The sequence below is a fragment of the Petromyzon marinus genome, unplaced genomic scaffold (genome assembly GCF_048934315.1).
Source record: "Petromyzon marinus isolate PM22_M1 ecotype Great Lakes invasive population unplaced genomic scaffold, UKy_Petmar_22M1.pri1.0 PM_G_Scaffold_62, whole genome shotgun sequence".
Taxonomy (NCBI): domain Eukaryota; kingdom Metazoa; phylum Chordata; class Hyperoartia; order Petromyzontiformes; family Petromyzontidae; genus Petromyzon; species Petromyzon marinus.
The window spans coordinates 911,445-934,933 of record NW_027423016.1 but is presented as its reverse complement, the minus strand read 5'-3'; the positions used below and the strand labels follow the sequence as shown (position 1 = coordinate 934,933).

The 23,489-nt window shown below is 51.0% G+C and overlaps 1 protein-coding gene across 1 annotated transcript; it reads left to right on the top strand.

The window, feature by feature from the left end:
* The first annotated feature begins 1,170 nt into the window (after positions 1-1,170).
* LOC116937311 (volume-regulated anion channel subunit LRRC8E-like) lies at positions 1,171-21,308 on the top strand. Its single transcript, XM_076062486.1, has 9 exons — positions 1,171-1,433; positions 7,226-7,383; positions 7,831-7,944; positions 11,195-11,499; positions 12,779-13,288; positions 13,550-13,697; positions 14,529-14,687; positions 18,970-19,119; positions 19,316-21,308. The coding sequence occupies exons 2-9, from the start codon at positions 7,240-7,242 to the stop codon at positions 20,324-20,326; spliced, it is 2,541 nt and encodes an 846-aa protein (XP_075918601.1). The 5' UTR covers positions 1,171-1,433; positions 7,226-7,239; the 3' UTR covers positions 20,327-21,308.
* Positions 21,309-23,489: the final 2,181 nt, after the last annotated feature.

Here is a 23,489-nt window from a genome sequence, read left to right as displayed (position 1 = left end):
CCAACTCAGACCTTACTGATCACCCCGTGGCCCTTATAAATCTCAACGTTCATCCTATACATTATACTACACTATACACTACACAGCTGTCAACCCCTTATCGGCGCTCTGCCTTATTACAGACCAATTCAGACCTTGTCGATCACCCCGTGCCCCTTATAAATCTCAACGTTCATCCTATACATTATACTACACTATACACTACACAGCTGTCAACCCCTTATCAGTGCCCTACCTTATTACAGACCAATTCAGACCTTACTGATCACCCCGTGCCCCTTATAAATCTCAACGTTCATCCTATACATTATACTACACTATACACTACACAACTGTCAACCCTTTATCAGTGTCCTACCTTATTACAGACCAATTCAGACCTTACTGATCACCCCGTGCCCCTTATAAATCTCAACGTTAATCCTACCAAGTCCCATCACAAGGAAGAAACACAAACAAATCGACACGGATTTGTATTGTTGTTTGCCCGTATTGAAACGGCTGTACGCCCGTACGGGCCTGAGAACTCACTTTGCCTGCGCAAAGACCACGACGGGGTAAAAGCGTGATGGGCTTCTACAGCTCCGCAATAGTCGAGTGTGAATAGTCGCCTAATAGTCGCTATTGGCTATCAGAGGTTCTCCCCAACAACCAGTCAAACAACGTTTGGGCGGTCATCTTGGGTAGGGGGGTGTGTGGTGGCTTCTCCCTTACCAAGATGGCAACCCCCCTCCCACCACGAGTCACGTGGTGTTGATATTTTGTGGGTGTTTTTTTTAATTGGTCAGCTCTATTGCACGTGACATTGAACTTTATTTCATAGCCCGATTAAGGCCCATGGTAAATAGCATAGACTAGATAAGGCGCTGCTGCGTTTCAGACTATACCAAGCATAGCCCGGAAGAGGGGGAGGGGTATGAAAAGCATCAAAACTCAAGACGCGCTGAATAAATGTAGCGAATTTGTTTGATGTTTAATTATTTCATCCATAGCGAAAAGAAGCAAGAGGGGCTCGCTGGCGTTAGTGAACGGTTGGGTTTGCTGTGTACCCCCCTAAATTAAAACAATTTAAGTTTGCCGGTAGCATTCACCCCTCCCTCGCCCGCTGCCCGTGTTGGTTTCGCCCACGACCCTCTCCCTCCACCACCAAAGTGTCGCGTTTTGGCGGGAGAAGGCGGCTGTGTGTTCTGAGGAGACTAACAACCACCACCACATCTATAATCATAAGTATAACTACTACTATAATAACAATAACATCTACAATCGTAACTATAACACTAATAATAACATCAACAACTTACAACAGCAATAATATAAACAATTACAATAGTAATAAAAACATGAACTGCTATAATAACTAATACTGTAACATCAACAACTACGACTATAATAAAACAAAAACGTGAACTAGAGCGAGCGACACAACGGGGGCGGTGAGTGAGAGAGTGGAGCCGACCTCTCGCCCTCACAGCCTGAGGCCCACAAAGACGCGCGGGCTCTGTCAGCCTCACGCAGCCCGTCAGGGAGACTACACGGGGAGACATTTGTGTTGTGTCTGTGTGTGTGTCTGTGTGTGTGTCTCTGTGTCTGTGTGTCTGTGTGTGTCTCTGTGTGTGTGTGTGTCTCTGTGTGTGTGTCTCTGTGTGTGTGTCTCTGTGTGTGTGTCTCTGTGTGTGTGTGTTTCTGTGTGTGTGTGTCTCTGTGTGTGTGTCTCTGTGTGTGTCTCTGTGTGTGTGTAAGCCTCACGCAGCCCGTCAGGGAGACTACACGGGGAGACATTTGTGTTGTGTCTGTGTGTGTCTGTGTATGTGTCTCTGTGTGTGTGTGTGTCTCTGTGTGTGTGTCTCTGTGTGTGTGTCTCTGTGTGTGTGTCTGTGTGTGTGTGTGTCTCTGTGTGTGTGTCTCTGTGTGTGTGTCTGTGTGTGTGCGTGTCTCTGTGTGTGTGTCTGTGTGTGTGTCTCTGTGTGTGTGTATCTGTGTATGTGTGTCTCTGTGTGTGTCTGTGTGTGTCTGTCTCTGTGTGTGTGTGTCTCTGTGTGTGTGTCTGTAAGCCTCATGCAGCCCGTTAGGGAGACTACACGGGGAGACATTTGTGTTGTGTCTGTCTCTGTGTCTCTGTGTGTGTGTCTGTGTGTGTGTGTCTCTGTGTGTGTGTGTCTCTGTGTGTGTGTCTCTGTGTGTGCGTGTCTCTGTGTGTGTCTGTTAGCCTCACGCAGCCCGTCAGGGAGACTACACGGGGAGACATTTGTGTTGTCTCTGTGTGTGTCTCTGTGTGTGTGTCTCTGTGTGTGTGTCTCTCTGTGTCTCTGTAAGCCTCACGCAGCCCGTCAGGGAGACTACACGGGGAGACATTTGTGTTGTGTCTGTCTCTGTGTGTGTCTCTGTCTGTGTGTGTCTGTGTGTGTGTTTCTCTGTGTCTGTGTGTATCTGTGTGAGTCTGTGTGTGTGTGTCTCTGTGTGTGTGTCTATGTGTGTGGGTGTGTCTGTGTGTGTGTGTCTCTGTGTGTGGGTATGTCTCTGTGTGTGTCTCTGTCTCTGTGTGTCTGTGTGTGTCTGTGTGTCTCTGTGTCTGTCAGCATCACGCAGCCCGTCAGGGAGACTACACGGGGAGACATTTGTGTTGTGTCTGTGTGTATGTGTGTGTGTCTGTGTGTGTCTGTGTGTGTGTCTCTGTGTGTGTGTCTCTGTGTGTGTGTCTGTGTGTGTGTGTCTGTCTCTGTGTGTGTGTCTCTTTGTGTGTGTCTCTGTGTGTGTGTTTCTCTGTGTGTGTCTGTGTGTGTGTCTCTGTGTGTGTGTGTCTCTGTGTGTGTGTCTCTGTGTGTGTGTCTGTGTGTGTGTCTCTGAGTGCGTGTTTCTGTGCGTGTCTCTGTGTGTGTGTCTCTGTGTGTGCGTGTGTCTCTGTGTGTGTCTGTGTGTGCGTGTCTCTGTGTGTCTCTGTGTGCGCGTCTCTGTGCGAGTCTCTGTGCGAGTGTCTCTGTGTGCGTGTTTCTGTGCGTGTCTCTGTGTGTGTGTCTCTGTGTGTGCGTGTCTCTGTGTGCGTGTGTCTCTGTGCGAGTGTCTCTGTGTGTGTGTCTCTGTGCGAGTCTCTGTGCGAGTGTCTCTGTGTGCGTGTTTCTGTGCGTGTGTGTATGTCTCTGTGTGTGCGTGTCTCTGTGTGTGTGTCTCTGTGTGCGTGTGTCTGTGTGTGTGTCTCTGTGTGCACCTCTGTGTGTGTCTGCCTGTGTGTGCATGTGTCTCTGTGTGTGCGTGTCTCTGTGTGCGTGTCTGCCTGTCTGTGTCTCTGTGTGCATCTTTGTTGCCTGTGTGTGTGTCTGCCTCTGTGTGTGTCTCTGTGTGTGTCTCTGTGTGTGTGTCTGTGAGCGTGTCTGTGTGTGCGACTTTGTTGCCTTGTGGGGAGCGATAGTGTAGCGGTTAGCGCGCTGCGCTATGAACCTGGCGACCCGGGTTCGATTCCCGCTCACGGCCAACACCAGTGACAATTATCTGAACCGGTCCCGGGCCTCCCCTAGGTCGACTCAGCCTCAAATGAGTACCTGGTGCGGTGTGTAAACATTGCCACTAGGGAGACAAAGGCGGTCGGGCGTGGTGCTTGCCACCCACCCCCTCGTGTACCGTTCCGGCCTTCATAGGTGCTCGCTAACAGCACTTGCCCCTGCAGTCTGTTAAGGCTATATGGGGGATCTTTGTCTTTGTTGCCTGTGTGTGTGTGCGAATGTCTCTGTGTGCGAGTGTCTCTGTGTGCGTGTCTCTGTGTGTGTCTCTGTTGCCTGTGTGCGTGTCTCTGTGTGTCTTTGTTGCCTGTGTTGGTGTCTCTGTGTGCGTCTTTGTTGCCTGTGTGTGTGTCTCTGTGCGCGTGTCTCTGTGTGTGTCTCTGTGTGTGTGTCTCTGTGTCTCTGTGTGTGTGTCTCTGTGCGCGTCTCTGTGTGCGTGTCTGTGTGTGTGTGTCTCTGTCCTGCACAGATGCCATATTTTCTGTCCGTCTGCTACAGCAGAGGTGTAGGGAATTCCAACAAGACCTACATCTCTGCTTTATTGACCTGGTCAAGGCCTATGATACCATCAGTAGGCCTGGGCTCTGGGTCGTTCTTCGTGCTTTTGGAGTACCTGACCCTCTGCTCACGATCATTAAGGACCTTCATGATGGTGAGCGGGCCCGGGTAAAACTACGTGGCCGGGAGTCAGAGCCATTCCCTGTACACCTTGGGGTGCGACAGGGATGTCCTCTGGCTCCCACATTATTTAACATCTATTTTGACCACGTAGTTCATGAAGCCTTCAATAGCTGTACCGGGGGAATCTCCATATGGTACAGATATAATGGGAGGCTAATCGATGCCCGGGTGCGGTCAAGGGATGGCTCCCTATTGCTCAACCACGTTATGTATGCTGATGACTTGGTAATAGCTGCTCAGTCAGAGGAGGAGTTGGAGACGCTGCTGCTGAGACTGGAGCGTGCCACTAAGAGGTCGGGCCTTACCATCAGCCCCACCAAAACTAAGCACCTGCCTGGGTATTTTGTACCATCGGACACTCCACCCCCACAACTCCCAATCGGTGATGGGGCAGTTGTGGAGAGAGTGGAGAGTTTCCCATACCTGGGCAGTGTGCTTATGACTGGCTCCAGTTTAACAGCAGAGGTCTCACTCCGAATCAGTCGAGCGGCAATATCTTTTCATCGGTTGCGTAACGCTGTGTGGAAGCTACCTGGTCTGTCGCTCCGCACTAAGCTTCAGGTCTTCTCGGCCACGGTCATTCCCTCCCTTCAGTTTAACACGTAGGCTTTCGCGACCAATATTATTCATAATAAAGGTTTTTGGTTTAGATCGCGTTTATTTATAAATGTGTCGTAACCCTCCACCACCCGACACGGCCAATCAGCAAAGAAAAGTGTCACGTTGACAAAAGACAAATAATTCACTACTTCAGCCCCCCGGTGTGTTGAAGAGTTAATCCACATTTACAGTTTGAGTACGACGTTTCGCTGGTAAATACTTCCAGCATCATCGGGCAATTCGCCAGAATGGTAAAGCCCTCGCTTGCTCCCGGTTTTATATAGAGCAGAAGAGTGACGTCATCACTTAACTCATCAGGTGCAGTGATTAGAGGCGGAGGGGGGGGTAATGTAATTATATAATCGATTAGTAATCAGTCATTGGTTATGATTAGTAATGAGTTGTAGATTAGTAATTCTTTAAATCAAAATGTAATGTGTATTATTTAATAATACGCTTCCAGGCCGCACTAAGCCGGTAGCTGTCAGAGCGATTAAAGTTATTCTTGTTCCTCTCAATTTCAATGGATTCTCTAATTAGTCTTTGCCAGTAATAATTAGTTTTACACACCACTGCAACATTGTCAAAATCAATTGAGTGTCCTTGTTGACAAGCATGTTCTGCCACAGCCGACAGTTGTGTTTGAGATAATTTAATATTTCTCTGATGTTCTTTTAGTCTTACGCTGATGTTACGTCCCGTCTGCCCAATGTAGCAGCTGCCACATGAACAATTAATCCGATATACACCTTCTGTTGATAGTTTAGGTAATGCGTCTTTAGTGCAAGATACTAGTTTTTGAATTTTGTGTACTATACCAAATCTTACTGTAATGTTTTGCTTTTGCAAAACGCGGGCTAATTTGTCAGTTACTCCTGAGATATATGGAATTTTTATTGTTTTAACAATCTGGTCGCTTTCAGTAGTATTGCTTTGCGATCGTGATTTGGCATTCAGTGCTCTGTTAATTTGAGCATTATTGTAGCCATTCTGTCGTAGTGCGTCTTTAACGTGTTTAATCTCTCTCACTAGACTCTCACCATCTGACACGGTTTTTGCCCGATGTACGAGCGTCTTGATAAGAGAGGATTTTTGAGCTGGATGATGATGTGATTCTGCATTCAGATAGGCATCAGTGTGCGTTTGCTTTCTGTAAACGCTGTGTGTTATTTTACCGTTTAGGCCATGTCCAAGCAAAATATCTAGGAATGGGAGTGTGTTATTCACCTCCATTTCCATGGTGAACTGGATGGCCGGGTTTTGTGCATTGAGATGATTTAGAAAATCATTAAGTGTATCTTTACCATGTGGCCAGACAACCAAAGTGTCATCCACATACCTAAACCAAAAGGATGGTTTTAATGTGCTCGAGGCAAGTGCTCTTATTTCAAAGTTTTCCATGTACAAATTTGCTATAGCAGGGGATAAAGGAGAACCCATTGCTGCTCCTTCCTTTTGTTTAAAGAAATCCCCTCTCCATAAGAAGTAAGTGTTATTTAAGCAATGGCCAGCAAGTTTCGGAATATCTTTTTGTAAACCGGTATTCGTTACTAGTGTATCAAGTAATTTAAGCGATTCGTCCACTGGAACCTTAGTGAATAGAGAAATCACATCAAAGCTTACCAGAATATCATCAGGAGTAAGTTTAATATCTTTAATCACATTCACAAGATGTTCTGAATTTTTTATGAATGAAGATGTCTTACCGATGTAGGGCTGTATTTGTTTGGTTATATATTTTGCTAATTGATATGTGGCAGAGCCAATTGTACTGACTATGGGTCGTAATGGGAGGCAGTCGCCCTCCAACAACAACGGAGGGCGGAGGAGCGACGCTCACAACAGCGAGCGGAGCGCCGGGTGGCTAAAGCACAGCAGGTTGGCACAGTAGGGGGCACAGGTGGTGCATCAGCCAGTCATCTCAGTCAGTCGACCCGTGGCACCTGGGTCTGCCCCGTGACCTCTTGCCAGCGGGCGTTCGACACTTCACGTGGCCTCAGGGTGCACATAGCCTGGCACAAGCGTCGTGGTGACGTCACCGCCACTTAGTGGCGAATGGCGGTTGTTGTTGTTGTGTGTGTCTGTGTGCGTGTCTCTGTGTGCGTGTCTCTGTGTGTGTGTCTCTGTTGCCTGTGTGCGTGTCTCTGTGTGTGTCTTTGTTGCCTGTGTGTGTGTCTCTGTGCGCGTGTCTCTGTGTGTGTCTCTGTGTGTGTTTCTGTGTGTGTGTTTCTGTGTGCGTGTCTCTGTGTGTGTGTTTCTGCGCGCCTGATGTCTGCGTGTGTGTCTCTGTGTGTGTCTCTGTGTATGTGTCTCTGTGTGCGTGTCTCTGTGTGTGTGTCTCTGTGTGTGTGTCTCTGTGTGTGTGTCTATGTGTGTGTGTCTCTGTGTGCGCGCCTCTGTGCGAGTGTCTCTGTGTGCGTGTTTTTGCGCGCCTGATGTATGCTTGTGTGCAGTCTCGGCCCGAGTCATGATTCCCATCGGAGCCCTGACCTCCTCCTTCTCATTGGAGGGTCACCAGGACCTCAAGATCCTTCAGCCCTGGTGGGACGTGTTGTGCGACATGCTCTCCGTGCCCATGTTCATGATCGGCATCTTTGCCGTGATGCTGCAGGTGCGTCGTTCCAACAACGCTCCAGAGAGCCCCCCCACGCACATCAATGTCGCCGCCTTGCTCATGGATATTGTATAACATCGCGCCACGGTGGCCGGGAGATATTGACGACCTCGCCTGGTATGTAGGAGGTCACAGGTTCCATCCCCGACCCCTGCTGCATATTCGGACTCTGCGTATGTCTCATCAGCACGGTGGCCGCGAGATGTTTACTACCTCGGCTGGCACGCAGGAGGTCGTGGGTTCCAACTCTGCGTGCGAGCTAACTCAAAGAGAGCGAATCTTGGGTCGATATGGGTTGCCCCCCCCCCCCCGTACACACCGGAAATCGCGCAAAGTGAACCACCTGCGTGGAGCGGCGTCCTCCAGGAGACCACACGGCGTCACGTGACCATGACGACCGCTCGTCATGGTCACGCGGTACCCACTTCCCCCGCCTCTGCCCAGAACATGAACGAGCGCATCCTGTGTGTGCCGGTGCCGAGCGGCTTCGACGTGGATCTGAAGGAGTGGAACGAGACCGTGCTGAGGGACCTCGTGGCCAACCCCAGGGCCCACAGGGTGAGTGAGGGTCCCCCTCGGGCCGGCTCGGCACCACCGTGCAGGGGGGGAACCGCTGGTTGCCAGCGGAAAGGCCGGCTGCGCCACCGACAGTTGCCCGAGGAATAGTGTCATGTATAGTGTAGTGTATAGTGTAATGTATAGTTCATAATAAAGGTTTTTGGGTTAGATCGCGTTTATTTATAAATGTGTCGTAACCCTCCACCACCCGACACGGCCAATCAGCAAAAAAAAAGTGTCACGTTGACAAAAGACAAATAATTCACTACTTTAGCCCACCGGTGTGTTGAAGAGTGAATCCACATTTACAGTTTGAGTACTGTGACGTTTCGCTGGTAGAGCTAATATTTACTTTTGGAACTTTGCTATTCTCAATTATTTTAGCAACCTCATGTCTAGTTATCTCTGCCTCATTATGTGGAAGGAGTCTAACTGCTGATTCTTACTCAGCAATTATCTCATCCACTGGAATTGTGCGTGGGGTAACGGCAAAAGCCTTAAGAGAGCTCGTGTAAATAAGGATATCCAAATCCTAGCAGCTGATAAAGGCCGCACTACTGTAGTGATGTCACGAGCCGATTATGATAATAAAATTAGAAATTTACTAGAGGAAAGTACTTACATTAAAATTAAACGAGATCCAACTAATACTTTAGAACGTAAGACCACTGCAATAATTGCAAATTCATTAATCCCTAAAAATGAGCAATACCTAATTAAGCCAAGGGCCTCAAAACCACCTAGACTCTATGGGCTACCAAAGATTCATAAAATCGGCATCCCATTACGACCCATAGTCAGTACAATTGGCTCTGCCACATATCAATTAGCAAAATATATAACCAAACAAATACAGCCCTACATCGGTAAGACATCTTCATTCATAAAAAATTCAGAACATCTTGTGAATGTGATTAAAGATATTAAACTTACTCCTGATGATATTCTGGTAAGTTTTGATGTGATTTCTCTATTCACTAAGGTTCCAGTGGACGAATCGCTTAAATTACTTGATACACTAGTAAAGAAAACCGGTTTACCAAAAGATATTCCGAAACTTGCTGGCCATTGTTTAAATAACACTTACTTCTTATGGAGAGGGGATTTCTTTAAACAAAAAGAAGGAGCAGTAATGGGTTCTCCTTTATCCCCTGCTATAGCAAATTTGTACATGGAAAACTTTGAAATAAGAGCACTTGCCTCGAGCACATTAAAACCATCCTTTTGGTTTAGATATGTGGATGACACTTTGGTTGTCTGGCCACATGGTAAAGATACACTTAATGATTTTCTAAATCATCTCAATGCACAAAACCCGGCCATCCAGTTCACCATGGAAATGGAGGTGAATAACACACTCCCATTCCTAGATATTTTGCTTGGACATGGCCTAAACGGTAAAATAACACACAGCGTTTACAGAAAGCAAACGCACACTGATGCCTATCTGAATGCAGAATCACATCATCATCCAGCTCAGAAATCCTCTCTTATCAAGACGCTCATACATCGGGCTAAAACAGTGTCAGATGGTGAGAGTCTAGTGAGAGAGATTAAACACGTTAAAGACGCACTACGACAGAATGGCTACAATAATGCTCAAATTAACAGAGCATTGAATGCCAAATCACGATCGCAAAGCAATACTGCTGAAAGCGACCAGATTGTTAAAACAATAAAAATTCCATATATCTCAGGAGTAACTGACAAATTAGCCCGTGTTTTGCAAAAGCAAAACATTACAGTAAGATTTGGTACAGTACACAATATTCAAAAACTAGTATCTTGCACTAAAGACGCATTACCTAAACTATCAACAGAAGGTGTATATCGGATTAATTGTTCATGTGGCAGCTGCTACATTGGGCAGACGGGACGTAACATCAGCGTAAGACTAAAAGAACATCAGAGAAATATTAAATTATCTCAAACACAACTGTCGGCAGTGGCAGAACATGCTTGTCAACAAGGACACTCAATTGATTTTGACAATGTTGCAGTGGTGTGTAAAACTAATTATTACTGGCAAAGACTAATTAGAGAATCCATTGAAATTGAGAGGAACAAGAATAACTTTAATCGCTCTGACAGCTACCGGCTTAGTGCGGCCTGGAAGCGTATTATTAAATAATACACATTACATTTTGATTTAAAGAATTACTAATCTACAAACTCATTACTAATCATAACCAATGACTGATTACTAATCGATTATATAATTACAATACCCCCCCTCCGCCTCTAATCACTGCACCTGATATGAGTTAAGTGATGACGTCACTCTTCTGCTCTATATAAAACCGGGAGCAAGCGAGGGCTTTACCATTCTGGCGAATTGCCCGATGATGCTGGAAGTATTTACCAGCGAAACGTCGTACTCAATCTGTAAATGTGGATTCACTCTTCAACACACCGGTGGGCTAAAGTAGTGAATTATTTGTCTTTTGTCAACGTGACACTTTTTTTTGCTGATTGGCCGTGTCGGGTGGTGGAGGGTTACGACACATTAAAATAAACGCGATCTAACCCAAAAACCTTTATTAAGAATAATATTGGTCGCGAAAGCCTACGTGTTAAACTGTAATGTATAGTGTCTATAGTAGTGTAGTGTATAGTGTAATGTATAGTGCAGTGTATATTGTAATGTACATTATAGTGTAATGTATAGTGTAGTGTAATGTATAACGTGTGGTGTAATGTATAGTGTAGTGTAATGTATAGTGTAATGTATAGTGTAGTGTATAGTGTAGTGTAATGTATAGTGTAATGTATAGTGTAGTGAATACTATAATGTGGTGTGTAGTGTATAGTGTAATGTATAGTGTAGTGTAATATATAGTGTAGTGTATAGTGTAATGTATAGTGTAGTGTATAGTATAACATGTGGTGTGTAGTGTATAGTGTAATGTATAGTGTAGTGTATAGTAGTGTAGTGTAGTGTATAGTGTAATTTATAGTGTAGTGTATATTGTAATGTACGTGATAGTGTAATGTATAGTGTAATATATAGTGTAGTGTATAGTGTAGTGTATAGTGTAATATCCTAGTACAGCACACCAGTGTGTTGGAGAGCAAAGCCACAACATTGACGATCTTGAGTACGGTGACGTTTTGCCTGTAATTACAACCGGCATCATCAGGCGAAAGCCAGATTTGAGCCAGCTCTGTCACCCTGCAAGGGAGGGGCATGCGATATCACCGCCACGCCAGTTCACTTTGCCCTTCTGCGTGCGTTCCCACACTCGCCCAGACCGGCTTCGACCAGTACCAGTACCGGTTGATCAACCAGTTCTGCTACGACAACGCGGTGCTGTGGATCAGCAAGTACTTCCCGCACCTCGTGGTGCTGCACACGCTCGTCCTGACGGCCACCAGAAACTTCTGGTTCAGGTTCCCGGAGACGAGCTCCAAGATTGAGCACTTTGTGTCCGTGCTGGGCAAGTGCATGGATTCGCAGTGGACCACGCACGCCGTCCACGAGGCCGCGCTTGATGGGGTGGCAACAACGGCGGCGGCGTTGCGGCCGTCGCTGCCCGCCACGGCGGGGAGCTGCAGGTCAGAAGGGGGCTGACGGAGAGACGGCCCACGGCTCCTTCCTGGTTATTATTATCCCCTCTCTTGCCTTTGTCATTCCTTCCCCCCTTAAGTAAAAAAAACCTAAAAAGTTCCCCTTTCTCCCTGCAGGGGGACCCCGCGTGGGTTTGGGGCAGCGAGCCCATTCACACATATCTCTATCCCCCTGCTTTTCATAACCGGTTTGGCTTACGGTTGGCGGTGTGCGTGTGTGTGTGACGTGTGTGTGGGGAGCGGTAGTATAGCGGTTAGCGCGCTGCTGTGGTATGAACCTGGCGACCCGGGTTCAATTCCCGCTCATGGCTAACACCAGTGACGATTATCTGAACCGGTCCTGGGCCTCCCCTAGGTCGACTCAGCCTCAAATGAGTACCTGGTGTGGTGAATAAAAACATTGCCACTGCGGAGACAAAGGCGGTCGGGCGTCGTGCTGGCTGCCCACCCCCTCGTATACCGTTCCAGCCTTCATAGGTGCTCGCTAACAGCACTTGCCCCTACAGTCTGTTAAGGCTATACGGGGGATCTTTGTTTTGTTTTTGTGGGGAGCGGTAGTGAAGCGGTTAGCGACCTGCGCTATGAACCCGGCGACCCAGGTTCGATTCCCGCTCACGGCCAAGACCAGCGACGATTATCTGAACCAGTTCTGGGCCTCCCCTAGGTCGACTCGGTCTCAAATGAGTACCTGGTAAACATCGCCACTGGGGAGACAAAGGCGACCAGGCGTGGTGCTGGCCACCCACCCCCTCTTGTACAATTCCAGCCTTCATAAGTGCTCGCTAACAGCACTTGCCCCTACAGTCTGTTAAGGCTATACAGGGGATCTTTGTGTGCGTGTGTATGTGCGTAATGATGTGGGTGTCTGTGAGTCTGTATGGGTCTTTGTGGGTCTCTACGGGTCTCTGTGAGTCTCGATGGGTCTCTGCGGGTATCTGTGAGTCTCTATGGGTCTCTGTGGGTCTCTATGGGTCTCTGTGGGTCTCTGTGGGTCTCTGTGAGTCTCTATGGGTCTCTGAGTCTCTAAGGATCTCTGTGAGTCTCCATGGGTCTCTGTGAGTCTCTATGGGTCTCATTGAGTCTCTATGGGTCGCTGAGTCTCTATGGGTCTCTGTGAGTCTCTATGGGTCTCTGTGGGTCTCTGCGGGTCTCTGTGAGTCTCTATGGGTCTCTGAGTCTCTAAGGGTCTCTGTGAGTCTCTATGGGTCTCTGTGCTTCTCTGCGTCATGACGCGTTGCCCGATGTCCACGCAATCCCACGTACGCAGCGACCCGAGATCCGGCGAAATCCCCATGGAGAAGCTGCCTCCTGAGTCTCCGCCGGGACCGCCCCGGCCCTCCGTCCAGTTTGTCGACCCCGGCGAGCCCGCACCACCCGACCGGTCCCCCCCAGGGCAGAGCGAGGACCGGCGGACGCCATCGGATGATCGCATCCTGGACAAGAAGGAGGGCGAGCAGGCTAAGGCTCTCTTCGAGAAGGTGAAGAAACTCCGCGCTCACACGGAGGCGGGCGGCGGGCTCCACAGGATATACGTGTTGCAGACGGCGGCCCGCTTGCTGCAGGCGCTGGTGGTGCTCGCGTACACCGGCTACGCCTGCCCCAATATGCGCTACCACATCCACTGCGTGGAAGGCGAGTACATCACGGGCTACGGGAACTTCTACTGCGTCCACGGGCTGTGGCGCATCTTCCGCATGATGTGGATGGCCTACGCGACCACGATGTGCGTTTACGCGCTCACCTGTGCCTACGTCGTCTACTGGGTGATGACCTGCAGGTGAGAGGGGGGGGGGGGCGGCGGTGCTGCCGCAGAGCGGTTGTGTGGCACCGGATCGCCGTCCGGCAGCCTTCTGGCTTTGGCCTACGGGCTTTTCGGCGATCGTGGAGACGCGGTTAGCGCGGACGGCGACACTGCTACGAAGATCTAAACGTAACGTTTTACTAGTGGCTTCGTGGAAGATCTTCCGCGTCGGGACGAGGGTCGACGGACGCTGAGTTCTCTGTGCTGGGGGGTGGGGGGGGGGCGCTGACACTGCAGGCTCAAGGAGTACAGCTTCGCGGAGACGCGCCAGGAGACGGGGGTGGATGACATTCCGGACGTACGCAACGACTTCGCCTTCCTCCTGCACCTAGTGGACAAGTACGACCCCTGCTACGCATCCAAGTTCTCCGTCTTCCTGTCCGAGGTGAGGAGAAGCCGCTCGCAGAGCACGCTGTGCGCTTCACGCACGCCGTACACTGGACGGAGCCGACCGAGCTGATCGGAGATGCGGGGTTAGGACAACAAACTGTGGGTCTCTGTGTGGTGAGCGTGGTGCTGGCCACCCACCCCCTCGTGTGCCGTTCTGGCCCGGCCTGCATCGGTGCTCGCTAACAGCACTTGCCCCAACAGTCCATCGAGGCTATACGGGGGGATGTTGAGTCTTTGGGTCTCTGAGTCTATGGGCCGTGTTAGTCTATGTGTAATGACAGGGTGTCACCTGTCGGCCTGGAGGGGTAATCGCAGTTATGGGCAAGTTTTGTAATGACTAATTATAAGGGGGGGGGGGGGGGTGCGTATCGGTGGTAAAGGTCAAAGGCTGAGTCAGACCGCAAGCTCCGGGAACCTGCTTGAAGATTCTGGAAGGGGGCGTGGCCGGAGGCGGGGCTTGGCCGCACCGGGGTGTACATGAGGGGGTCCTGAGTCCTGGCTGCGTCGCCGCTCGCCGTTATCTCTCTTTGCCGTCCTGCCACGTCGTCGATCTTCTGCAGGGCTCTCATTGTCGCCGTCGATGCGCTAAGTCAAGTAACTGTGTAGTTGAACGCCGACGATGGGGTTGTGTAGCTACGTAGAGACGTTTACATATACATATCGTCCAGTGTGAGAATAAATAAGAAGGCCTCTACGCGATGTGTCTCGGAAGTTGCTCACTACATATGTATAACATGGGGCGGTACGGCTCATTGGGCCCTCACTGCTGAAACAAATAAAATCCATCCACGCTTGGCTGCTGGTGCTGTTGCTGCTGCTGCTGCAGGTGAGCGAAAATAAGCTGAGGCAGGTCAACGTGGATCAAGTGTGGACCCTGTCGCATCTGACGGGGCTGCTGGAGATCAACGCGCAGGGCGAGAGCGAGCTACGCCTCTGTAAGCTGGCAGCGGTGCCAGTGGACACATACCGCCTCACTCAGATACAGGTGCCCGTGGACACACCCATGCACCCACCCACCCACCCACCTGCTCACTCACCCACCAATTCACTCACCCAGACACCCACTTACCCACCAACTCGCCCACACACCCACCCAACCACTCTCGCACACAACCACCCACTTGCTCACTCACCCACTCGCTTGCCAACACACCCACCCACGCACAACAACAACAACCGCCATTCGCCACTAAGTGGCGGTGACGTCACCACGACGCTTGTGCCAGGCTATGTGCACCGTGAGGCCACGTGAAGTGTCGAACGCCCGCTGGCAGGAGGTCACTGGGCAGACCCAGGTGCCACGGGTCGACTGACTGAGATGACTGGCTGATGCACCACCTGTGCCCCCTACTGTGCCAACCTGCTGTGCTTTAGCCACCCGGCGCTCCGCTCGTTGTTCTGAGCGTCGCTCCTCCGCCCTCCGTTGTTGTTGGAGGGCGACTGCCTCCAACTGCCCAGTAGCATCCTTCACGAGCCTCCTCCACAGAGGCCGATCTTGACACCGCTGGTACCAGTCATCGGCAAGTCCACTCAGCTCCACGTCCTCCTGTACCACATCGCTCCATCTCTTCTCTAGCCCGTGCCGCGCCCGCTTAGCCCCCTCAATCCGGCCAAACAAAAGCTGTTTCGGCATGCGGTGGCTGGGCATGCGGGCTACATGACCCAGCCATCGCAGCCTTGCCTGCCGGAGGAGCTCACCGATGGGACCCTGCCCAGATCTTTCAAGGATTTGTGAGCTCCTCACACAATCCAGTCTGGTTAAACCCAGGATGGATCGTAGGCAGGCCAGCCTAAATGTTTCTAACCGGCGAAGATGTTCCATTAGGGGGGTCCACGTTTCGCAAGCGTAGAGAAGGGAGGGAATGACCGTGGCCGAGAAGACCTGAAGCTTAGTGCGGAGCGACAGACCAGGTAGCTTCCACACAGCGTTACGCAACCGATGAAAAGATATTGCCGCTCGACTGATTCGGAGTGAGACCTCTGCTGTTAAACTGGAGCCAGTCATAAGCACACTGCCCAGGTATGGGAAACTCTCCACTCTCTCCACAACTGCCCCATCACCGATTGGGAGTTGTGGGGGTGGAGTGTCCGATGGTACAAAATACCCAGGCAGGTGCTTAGTTTTGGTGGGGCTGATGGTAAGGCCCCACCTCTTAGTGGCACGCTCCAGTCTCAGCAGCAGCGTCTCCAACTCCTCCTCTGACTGAGCAGCTATTACCAAATCATCAGCATACATAACGTGGTTGAGCAATAGGGAGCCATCCCTTGACCGCACCCGGGCATCGATTAGCCTCCCATTATATCTGTACCATATAGAGATTCCCCCGGTACAGCTATTGAAGGCTTCACGAACTACGTGGTCAAAATAGATGTTAAATAATGTGGGAGCCAGAGGACATCCCTGTCGCACCCCAAGGTGTACAGGGAATGGCTCTGACTCCCGGCCACGTAGTTTTACCCGAGCCCGCTCACCATCATGAAGGTCCTTAATGATCGTGAGCAGAGGGTCAGGTACTCCAAAAGCACGAAGAACGACCCAGAGCCCAGGCCTACTGATGGTATCATAGGCCTTGACCAGGTCAATAAAGCAGAGATGTAGGTCTTGTTGGAATTCCCTACACCTCTGCTGTAGCAGACGGACAGAAAATATGGCATCTGTGCAGGACCGCCCTTTCCTGAAACCGCATTGGGGCTCCACAAGCCTCTCCTCAGCGTGCCTGGCAAGGCGATGCTGAATAATCCTTGCCAGGACCTTTCCCGGCACACTGAGGAGTGAGATGCCCCTGAAGTTGTTACAGTCCGTGCGGTCCCCCTTCTTAAAAAGGGGGACCACCAGGGCATCCTTCCAATCCTGCGGAACCCGTCCAGTGGTCCAGACTGTTGTTATGATGTCATATAGGGCAGTCTGTGCACAAACGCCACCCTCCCTCAGCATTTCGCTTGGGAGATCATCTCTGCCCGCTGCCTTTCCTGGTCTCAGACTCCGGATCGCCTTCAATACTTCCTCAGCAGATGGCACCTCAGCCAGCCACTCACAGGGGGTGACTTCTTCCAATATTTGAGGCACCGCAGCCTCAGCAGGGTCATCCTCACTTTGTGCCACGATGTTTTCCTGGCTGAGGGATTTTCCCTCCCCCAGGACCTCACAGAAATGCTCAGCAAATCTGCGAACCTGTTCCTGGGGGTCGGAGATTGGATCACCGTTTTTTCCCCTAATGATGGTAATAGGTGTGGCGCTGCAGGTTACTTTTTTGATGGAGTTAAATAGAGATTTGTGATCACGGGCCACTGAGGCAGACTCCATCTCCTCAGCAACCCGCGACCACCACCCATCCTTGCAGCGCCTCACGGCTCTCCGAACCTCCGAGCGAAGGCTGCGGTAAGCCTCCTCATTCTCTGACGTGGGATTCTGTAGCCGATGACAGTGGGCCTGTCGCTTTTTCTCAACCATCCTGAACACCTCCTCTGTCAGCCAGGGTCTCTGGGGAGGTCTGGACCGCGTACCCAAAGCAGCCATTGCAGCTGCATGAGTCACAGTCCTAAACCTCGCCCATTTACCCTCGACATCAGGAGGAGTCGGGGACGATGCCAATCCCAGCCGCAAGCGATGATGAAATTCTTGCTTGCAACTTTCATCAGATAACTGAGACCAGGCCACTTTATGTTGGAATGGGGTCCTGGGTGTACACCCACCACCGGAGTGGAAGAATGGCAGGCGCATCTTACAGATGACTAGTCGATGGTCAGAGGGCAGATCAGCTCCACGGTAGGTCCTGGTGTCAAGGACATGGGCTCGCATTCGCTGGTCCGTCACTATGTAGTCCAGCAGATGTTCTTGCTTGGACCCGGCATACATCCATGATGTTGTGTGGATGCGCCGATGCCGGAACAGCGTGTTGGTAATTACAAGCCCATGGGCTGCACAAAAATCTAGCAGCCTCCTACCGTTGTTATTGAGCTGATCTGGCCCATGCCCTCCAATCACTCCAGACCAGGTGCCAGTATCATGACCAACTCGGGCATTGAAGTCACCCAACATGATGACTCTATCTCGAGGGGCCACTTTAGCCAGCACCTGTGACAGGAGGTCATAGAAGGCATCTGACTCATCGGCTTTGCCTGCATCCCTCTACGGATGTTCATCTTCGGTGGGGGCATAAGTAACCACGAACACCATTCCTCGCCTCCGGTTGATGGGAAGGCGAGCCCAAAGTAGCCTGGGGCTTACAGCTTCCCACACCTCACCGCCACGCTCCCACGCCCCCTTCATTCTTTTGTTCAAAAGAAGACCCACACCCTGTTGTTTGGCAGTCTGCTGCCCCGAGTAGAGGACTGTCCACCCCTCATGGTGGCAGGAGCCAGAGCCGGTCCACCGGACCTCCTGAATGCCGCATAGATCCAGGCGGTACCGGTCCAGCTCCCGACAGAGGAGTGGCAGCCTCTCCTCTGCAGTGAGCGTTCGAACATTCCACGTGGCCACCCGTAGTGGCTTTTCGTTGTTTCTGGAGTAGCCCCGAGGGTAGGTATTTAATCTCCTGGCTCCGCCAATTGGGGTTTGGCCAGGAGACGTCATAGACGCCTGGCCCCCCGGGGCCTCCGGCACAAGCTTATTAGTTACATATTTCAGTTTAATTCGTGGTTTCGTGGTAATTAATTGAAGGTGGAGGGGTTACCAGCCCCTCGCACCCGTCCAGAGCCCCTGTTTAGCCCCTGTGGTGGACACATATGCCATGAGGGGAGGAGCCAATCAAAATTGGATCTCCCCGCACAGCACTGTCCACGACAGAGTTGCCCGTCCGGCACCGCGAGGAGGTAGGGGGTTGTTTTGCCGGACCACACACCCACCCACACACCCACTCACTCACTCACCAACCCACTCACCCACACACCCACTCACTCACCCATACACCCACCAACTCACACACCCACTGACCCACCAACTCACCCACACACCCATCCAACCACTCGCGCACACACCCACCCACTTGCTCACTCACCCACTCACTCGCCAATACACCCACCCACGCACACACCCACCCACACACCCACTCACTCACTAACCCACTCACCCACACACCCATCCACTCACCCATACACCCACCAACTCACACACCCACTCACCCACCAACTCACTCACCCACACATCCACTCGTCTACCAACTCACCCACTCGCCCAACCAACTCACCCACATACCCACTGACCCACACACCCACTCACCCACTCACCCACCAACTCACTCACCCTCATACCCAATCCCCCACCGAAGGTGCTGACGCTGGACTCGATGCACGGGGTGACGCTGGGGGCGGCGGTGGTGCAGTTGGTGAACCTGCACCAACTCCGGCTGCTGAACTGCACCGTGAGCGTCGACAATCGCGCACTCGCCTTCCTCAGTGAGGAGCTGCACCAGTTGGAGGTGCGTGGGTGGGTGGATGGGCGGGCGGGCGCGAGGGTGGGTCGGTCGGAGCGGTCCATTCGGCTCCACTGACCCGGCCGTGACATCACCAAAAAGTCACCTCCCCCACCAAATGTATTTAAGTCGCAGTGTCGGGGACCGATATTCACCGTTGCCGTTCGCGGCGTCCGCCCCCCCCCCCCGCGCCCTCTTGCAGGTGAAGTTTGCGGTCAAGGCGGAGGTCCCGGGCTGGCTGCGTGAAATGCGCCACCTGGAGGAGCTGTTCCTGGAGGGGCCCCTGACGCCCGCGCTCCTTAAGCCGCTGGGCGGCCTCAGGCGCCTGCGGGGCCTGCGCCTGACGACAAGCGTCGCCCGCCTCCCGCCCGGCCTGGCCGCCGTCGCTGGCGGCGGCCTGCGCGCGTTCGCCCTCGACAACGGCGGCGTGCGCCTCGAGTCGCCGGCGCCCCTGAGCAAGCTGCGCGGCTTGGAGACGCTGCGGCTGACGCGCTGCGGCCTGGAGCCCGCCGAGCTTCCGCGGCCCCTGCTGGCGCTGGGACGCTTGAGCGACCTCGACCTGTCCCGCAACGGCCTCCGCTCGCTGGGCGACGGCGATGACGCGTCGCTGCCGGCGGCCGCCTGGGAGCGCCTCGCCGTCCTGCGCCTTTCGGACAACGCCCTCGTGAGCATCCCACGGTTCGCGGCGGGGGCGGGGTCGCCGGCCCTGCGCTCGCTCTTCCTCGACGGGAATCTCATCGAGGGCGAGCTGCCCGCGGGGCTGCTCCGCCTGCACGGCCTGCGCGTCCTCGACCTGAGCCGCAACGCCATCGCTGCCCTGCCGCCCGACATGTGGCTGCTGACTCAGCTGAGCACCCTCCTTCTGTCGGGCAACGCCCTGCGGCGTCTGCCCGATGAGTTGTTCCGGTGCGAGGGATTGCGGACGCTGGCGCTCGCCAACAACGAGCTGTGCGAACTCAGCGGCCTGGTGGGGAGGCTGAGGAGGCTGCGCAGGTTGGAGCTGGTGGGGAACCGGCTGACGGAGCTGCCGGCCGAGCTGGGGGAGTGCGCGGAGCTGAGGCGCAGGGGGCTGGTGGTGGAGGAAGAGCTCTTCGAGTCGCTGCCCGCGCGGGTGAAGGAGGCGATGCGGGGCGAGCCCAGCAGAACGACGCAGAGCCCCTCTGGAAGCCGGGAGAGAAACGCAAGAAACTGGGAGGGAACCCCAAGACACTGAGATGCTTTTACCAGTAATTACAACCACGACCTCCTGTATATTAGGTAAGGTAGTTAACGTCTCAATTACCAAGGCGTAGACACCAATGAAGGTCCAGACGACCACCGGACTGAGTTTGGGCCGAGTGGGTCGCACACGTCCAGTGAGTCTAGGGCGGGCCTAATAATACACGGTCTTGTGTCTGTGTTTTATTGATCGAACAGTTGGTTCATGTAGCCGCAAACTACAGTTATGCGCATTGAATAATCCGTGGCTGAAAGTCACGTGAAGTAGCTTGTCTGATAATTTGTATAATCTCCCCCTGTTATATCTCCCCCTATTCTACAGTGAGAGTGAGTGGAGTTTGTATGATTAGGGGTTGACAGGTCTGGGTGTAGGCACTGAATAGGGATTGACAGGTCTGGGTGTAGGCACTGATAAGGGGTTGACAGGTCTGGGTTTAGGCATTGATTAGAGATTGACAGATCTGGGTGTAGGCATTGATTAGAGATTGACGGACTGGGTGTAGGCATTGATTATAGATTGACAGGTCTGGGTGTAGGCACTGATAAGGGGTTGACAGGTCTGGGTGTAGGCATTGATTAGAGATTGACAGGTCTGGGTGTAGGCATTGATTAGAGATTGACAGGTCTGGGTGTAGGCATTGATTAGAGATTGACAGGTCTGGGTGTAGGCACTGATAAGGGGTTGACAGGTCTGGGTGTAGCCATTGATTAGAGATTGACCGGTCTGGGTGTAGGCATTGATAGGGGGTTGACAGGTCTGAGTGTAGTCACTGATAAGGGGTTGACAAAACCTGTATTAGGTGGAAGCCACCGTTGACCAATTTGGACCCCCCGTTTTTTGTTTTTCTCCGTTGGCTCCAAGCGCTTGATCATAGCCCCCAGCTTTTAAGGGCGGTCTGTGAATCGCTTCTTCTCGCCGCTTCCGCCGGGATGCTCGTGAGCGTGAATGCAAACATTAAAACGTTTCCCCGTCTTGACCGGGCTGTCTTTGGTTGCTACGTCCTGTTGATTTCGTTGCCTTGGGTGTTCTGATTGTCCCTGCGAGGCCATGCCGCCAGGACCCTCCTTGAAGAGACGCGCGGCCAAAGGAGATGCTGATACACATGGACCCAGAGCTGGAAACCCAGCATCTCGATGTCTCCGTCTTAACCATTGCGAATCCCCAGAGAGACACAGCCATTATTAATCCACTGAGAAAGAGAGAGCTATTATGAATCCCCTGAGAGAGAGAGAGAACCATTATGAATCCTCTGTGTGTCAGTGTGTGTCAGTTTGTGTGTGTGATTTAATCCCATCTGTAAAGGATGTGATTCCTGACATGCAATACCCTGTTGTCTAGAAACGGAGTCATGGTTGTGGCAGCAGTTACATTGGGGAAACGAAATGACATGTCTCGGACCGTGTTCGTGAACACAAGGCAGATCTGAAACACGGTAGGACCAATACCTCTGCCATTGCCGATCATTGTTTTAACGCTGTGGGCTCACGAAATTGATTTTTCCAAGACGGAGTTACTCTGCAAACCTACCGGCTACCTTCAGAGATTTGCTCATGAAGCCATCCAGATATATAAACACAGACAACTTCAACCGAGATGGGTGCAAACTGAGCAATCATTGGAAGAACGTTATTAACCAAGTAAATTCTTAACTGACTGTGATGTTTCCCTCCTACCAGCCTATGTCAGCTGTTATTCCGACTCTCTGTGTGTCTCTCATCATGTGTACCTCTTGCTCTTAGGGGTTTTTGTTCCTGTTGCCCGGCTCTCTGACATTGGGCCGTCTCACGTTGACATGCTAATCTCCCACATTTACATTTATGTACAAATTCCTTCTCTAGCTCCACCCACTTATCAGTGGGTTGGGCCCACCAATATCCTATATAACCTCTTGTTGCAGCGGCTCTTTCTCCTACGTCAGCAGTCCTCCTGTGTTTGTTTCACACCTGAAGATGGTCGCTTGTGTTGCGATCGAAACGTCGTGATCTATTGTTTTTTTTCTACCTACGTGACTTTACCGAAAGAACAAAAGAATATGAATTCCTGCAGTCACGAAAGCTATAATACATGGACATGGCCGATATATAGACATAATATATAGATGATGGTTCTGTTGTTGGCGGCGTTTTAGCCAATATAATACATGGACGTGGCCGATATATAGTAATAATAGATATATGATGGTTTTATTGTTGGCGGCGTTTTAGACAATATAATACATGGAAGTAGCCGATATATAGTAATAATAGATAGATGATTGTTCTGTTGTTGGCGGCGTTTTAGACAGATTTAATACATGGACATGGCCGATATATAGTAATATATATGATGGTTCCGTTGTTGGCGGCGTTTTAGACAATTTAATACATGGACATGGCCGATATATAGTAATAATAGATATATGATGGTTCTGTTATTGGCGGCGTTTTAGACAGACAATACATGACATGGCCAATATATAGTAATAATAGATATATGATGTATCTGTTGTTGGCGGCGTTTTAGACAGATAATGGTTCTGTTGTTGGCGGCGTTTTAGACATATAATACATGGAGGATGCTGAAATATAGTAATAATAGACAGATGATGGGCGGCGTTTTAGACAGATATGATTCATGGACATGGCCGATATATAGTAATAATAGAAAGATGATGGTTCCGTTGTTGGCGGCGTTTTAGACAGATATAATACATGGATATGGTCGATATATAGTAATATTAGATATATGATGGTTCTGTTGTTGGTGGTGTTTTAGACAATATAATACATGAAAGTGGCCGAAATATAGTAATAATAGATAGATGATGGTTCTGTTGTGGCGGCGTTTTAGACAATATAATACATGGACGTGGCCGATATATAGTACTAATAGATAGATGATGGTTCTGTTGTTGGCGGCGTTTTAGACAGATTTAATACTTGTACATGGCCGATATATAGACATAATATATAGATGATGGTTCTGTTGTTGGCGGCGTTTTAGACAGATAATACATGGAAGTGGCCGATATATAGTAATAATAGATAGGTGATGGTTCTGTTGTTGGCGGCGTTTTTGACAGATATAATATATGAACATGGCCGATATATAGTAATAATAGATATATGATGGTTCTGTTGTTGGGGGCGTTTTGAACAGATATAATGCATGGACGTGG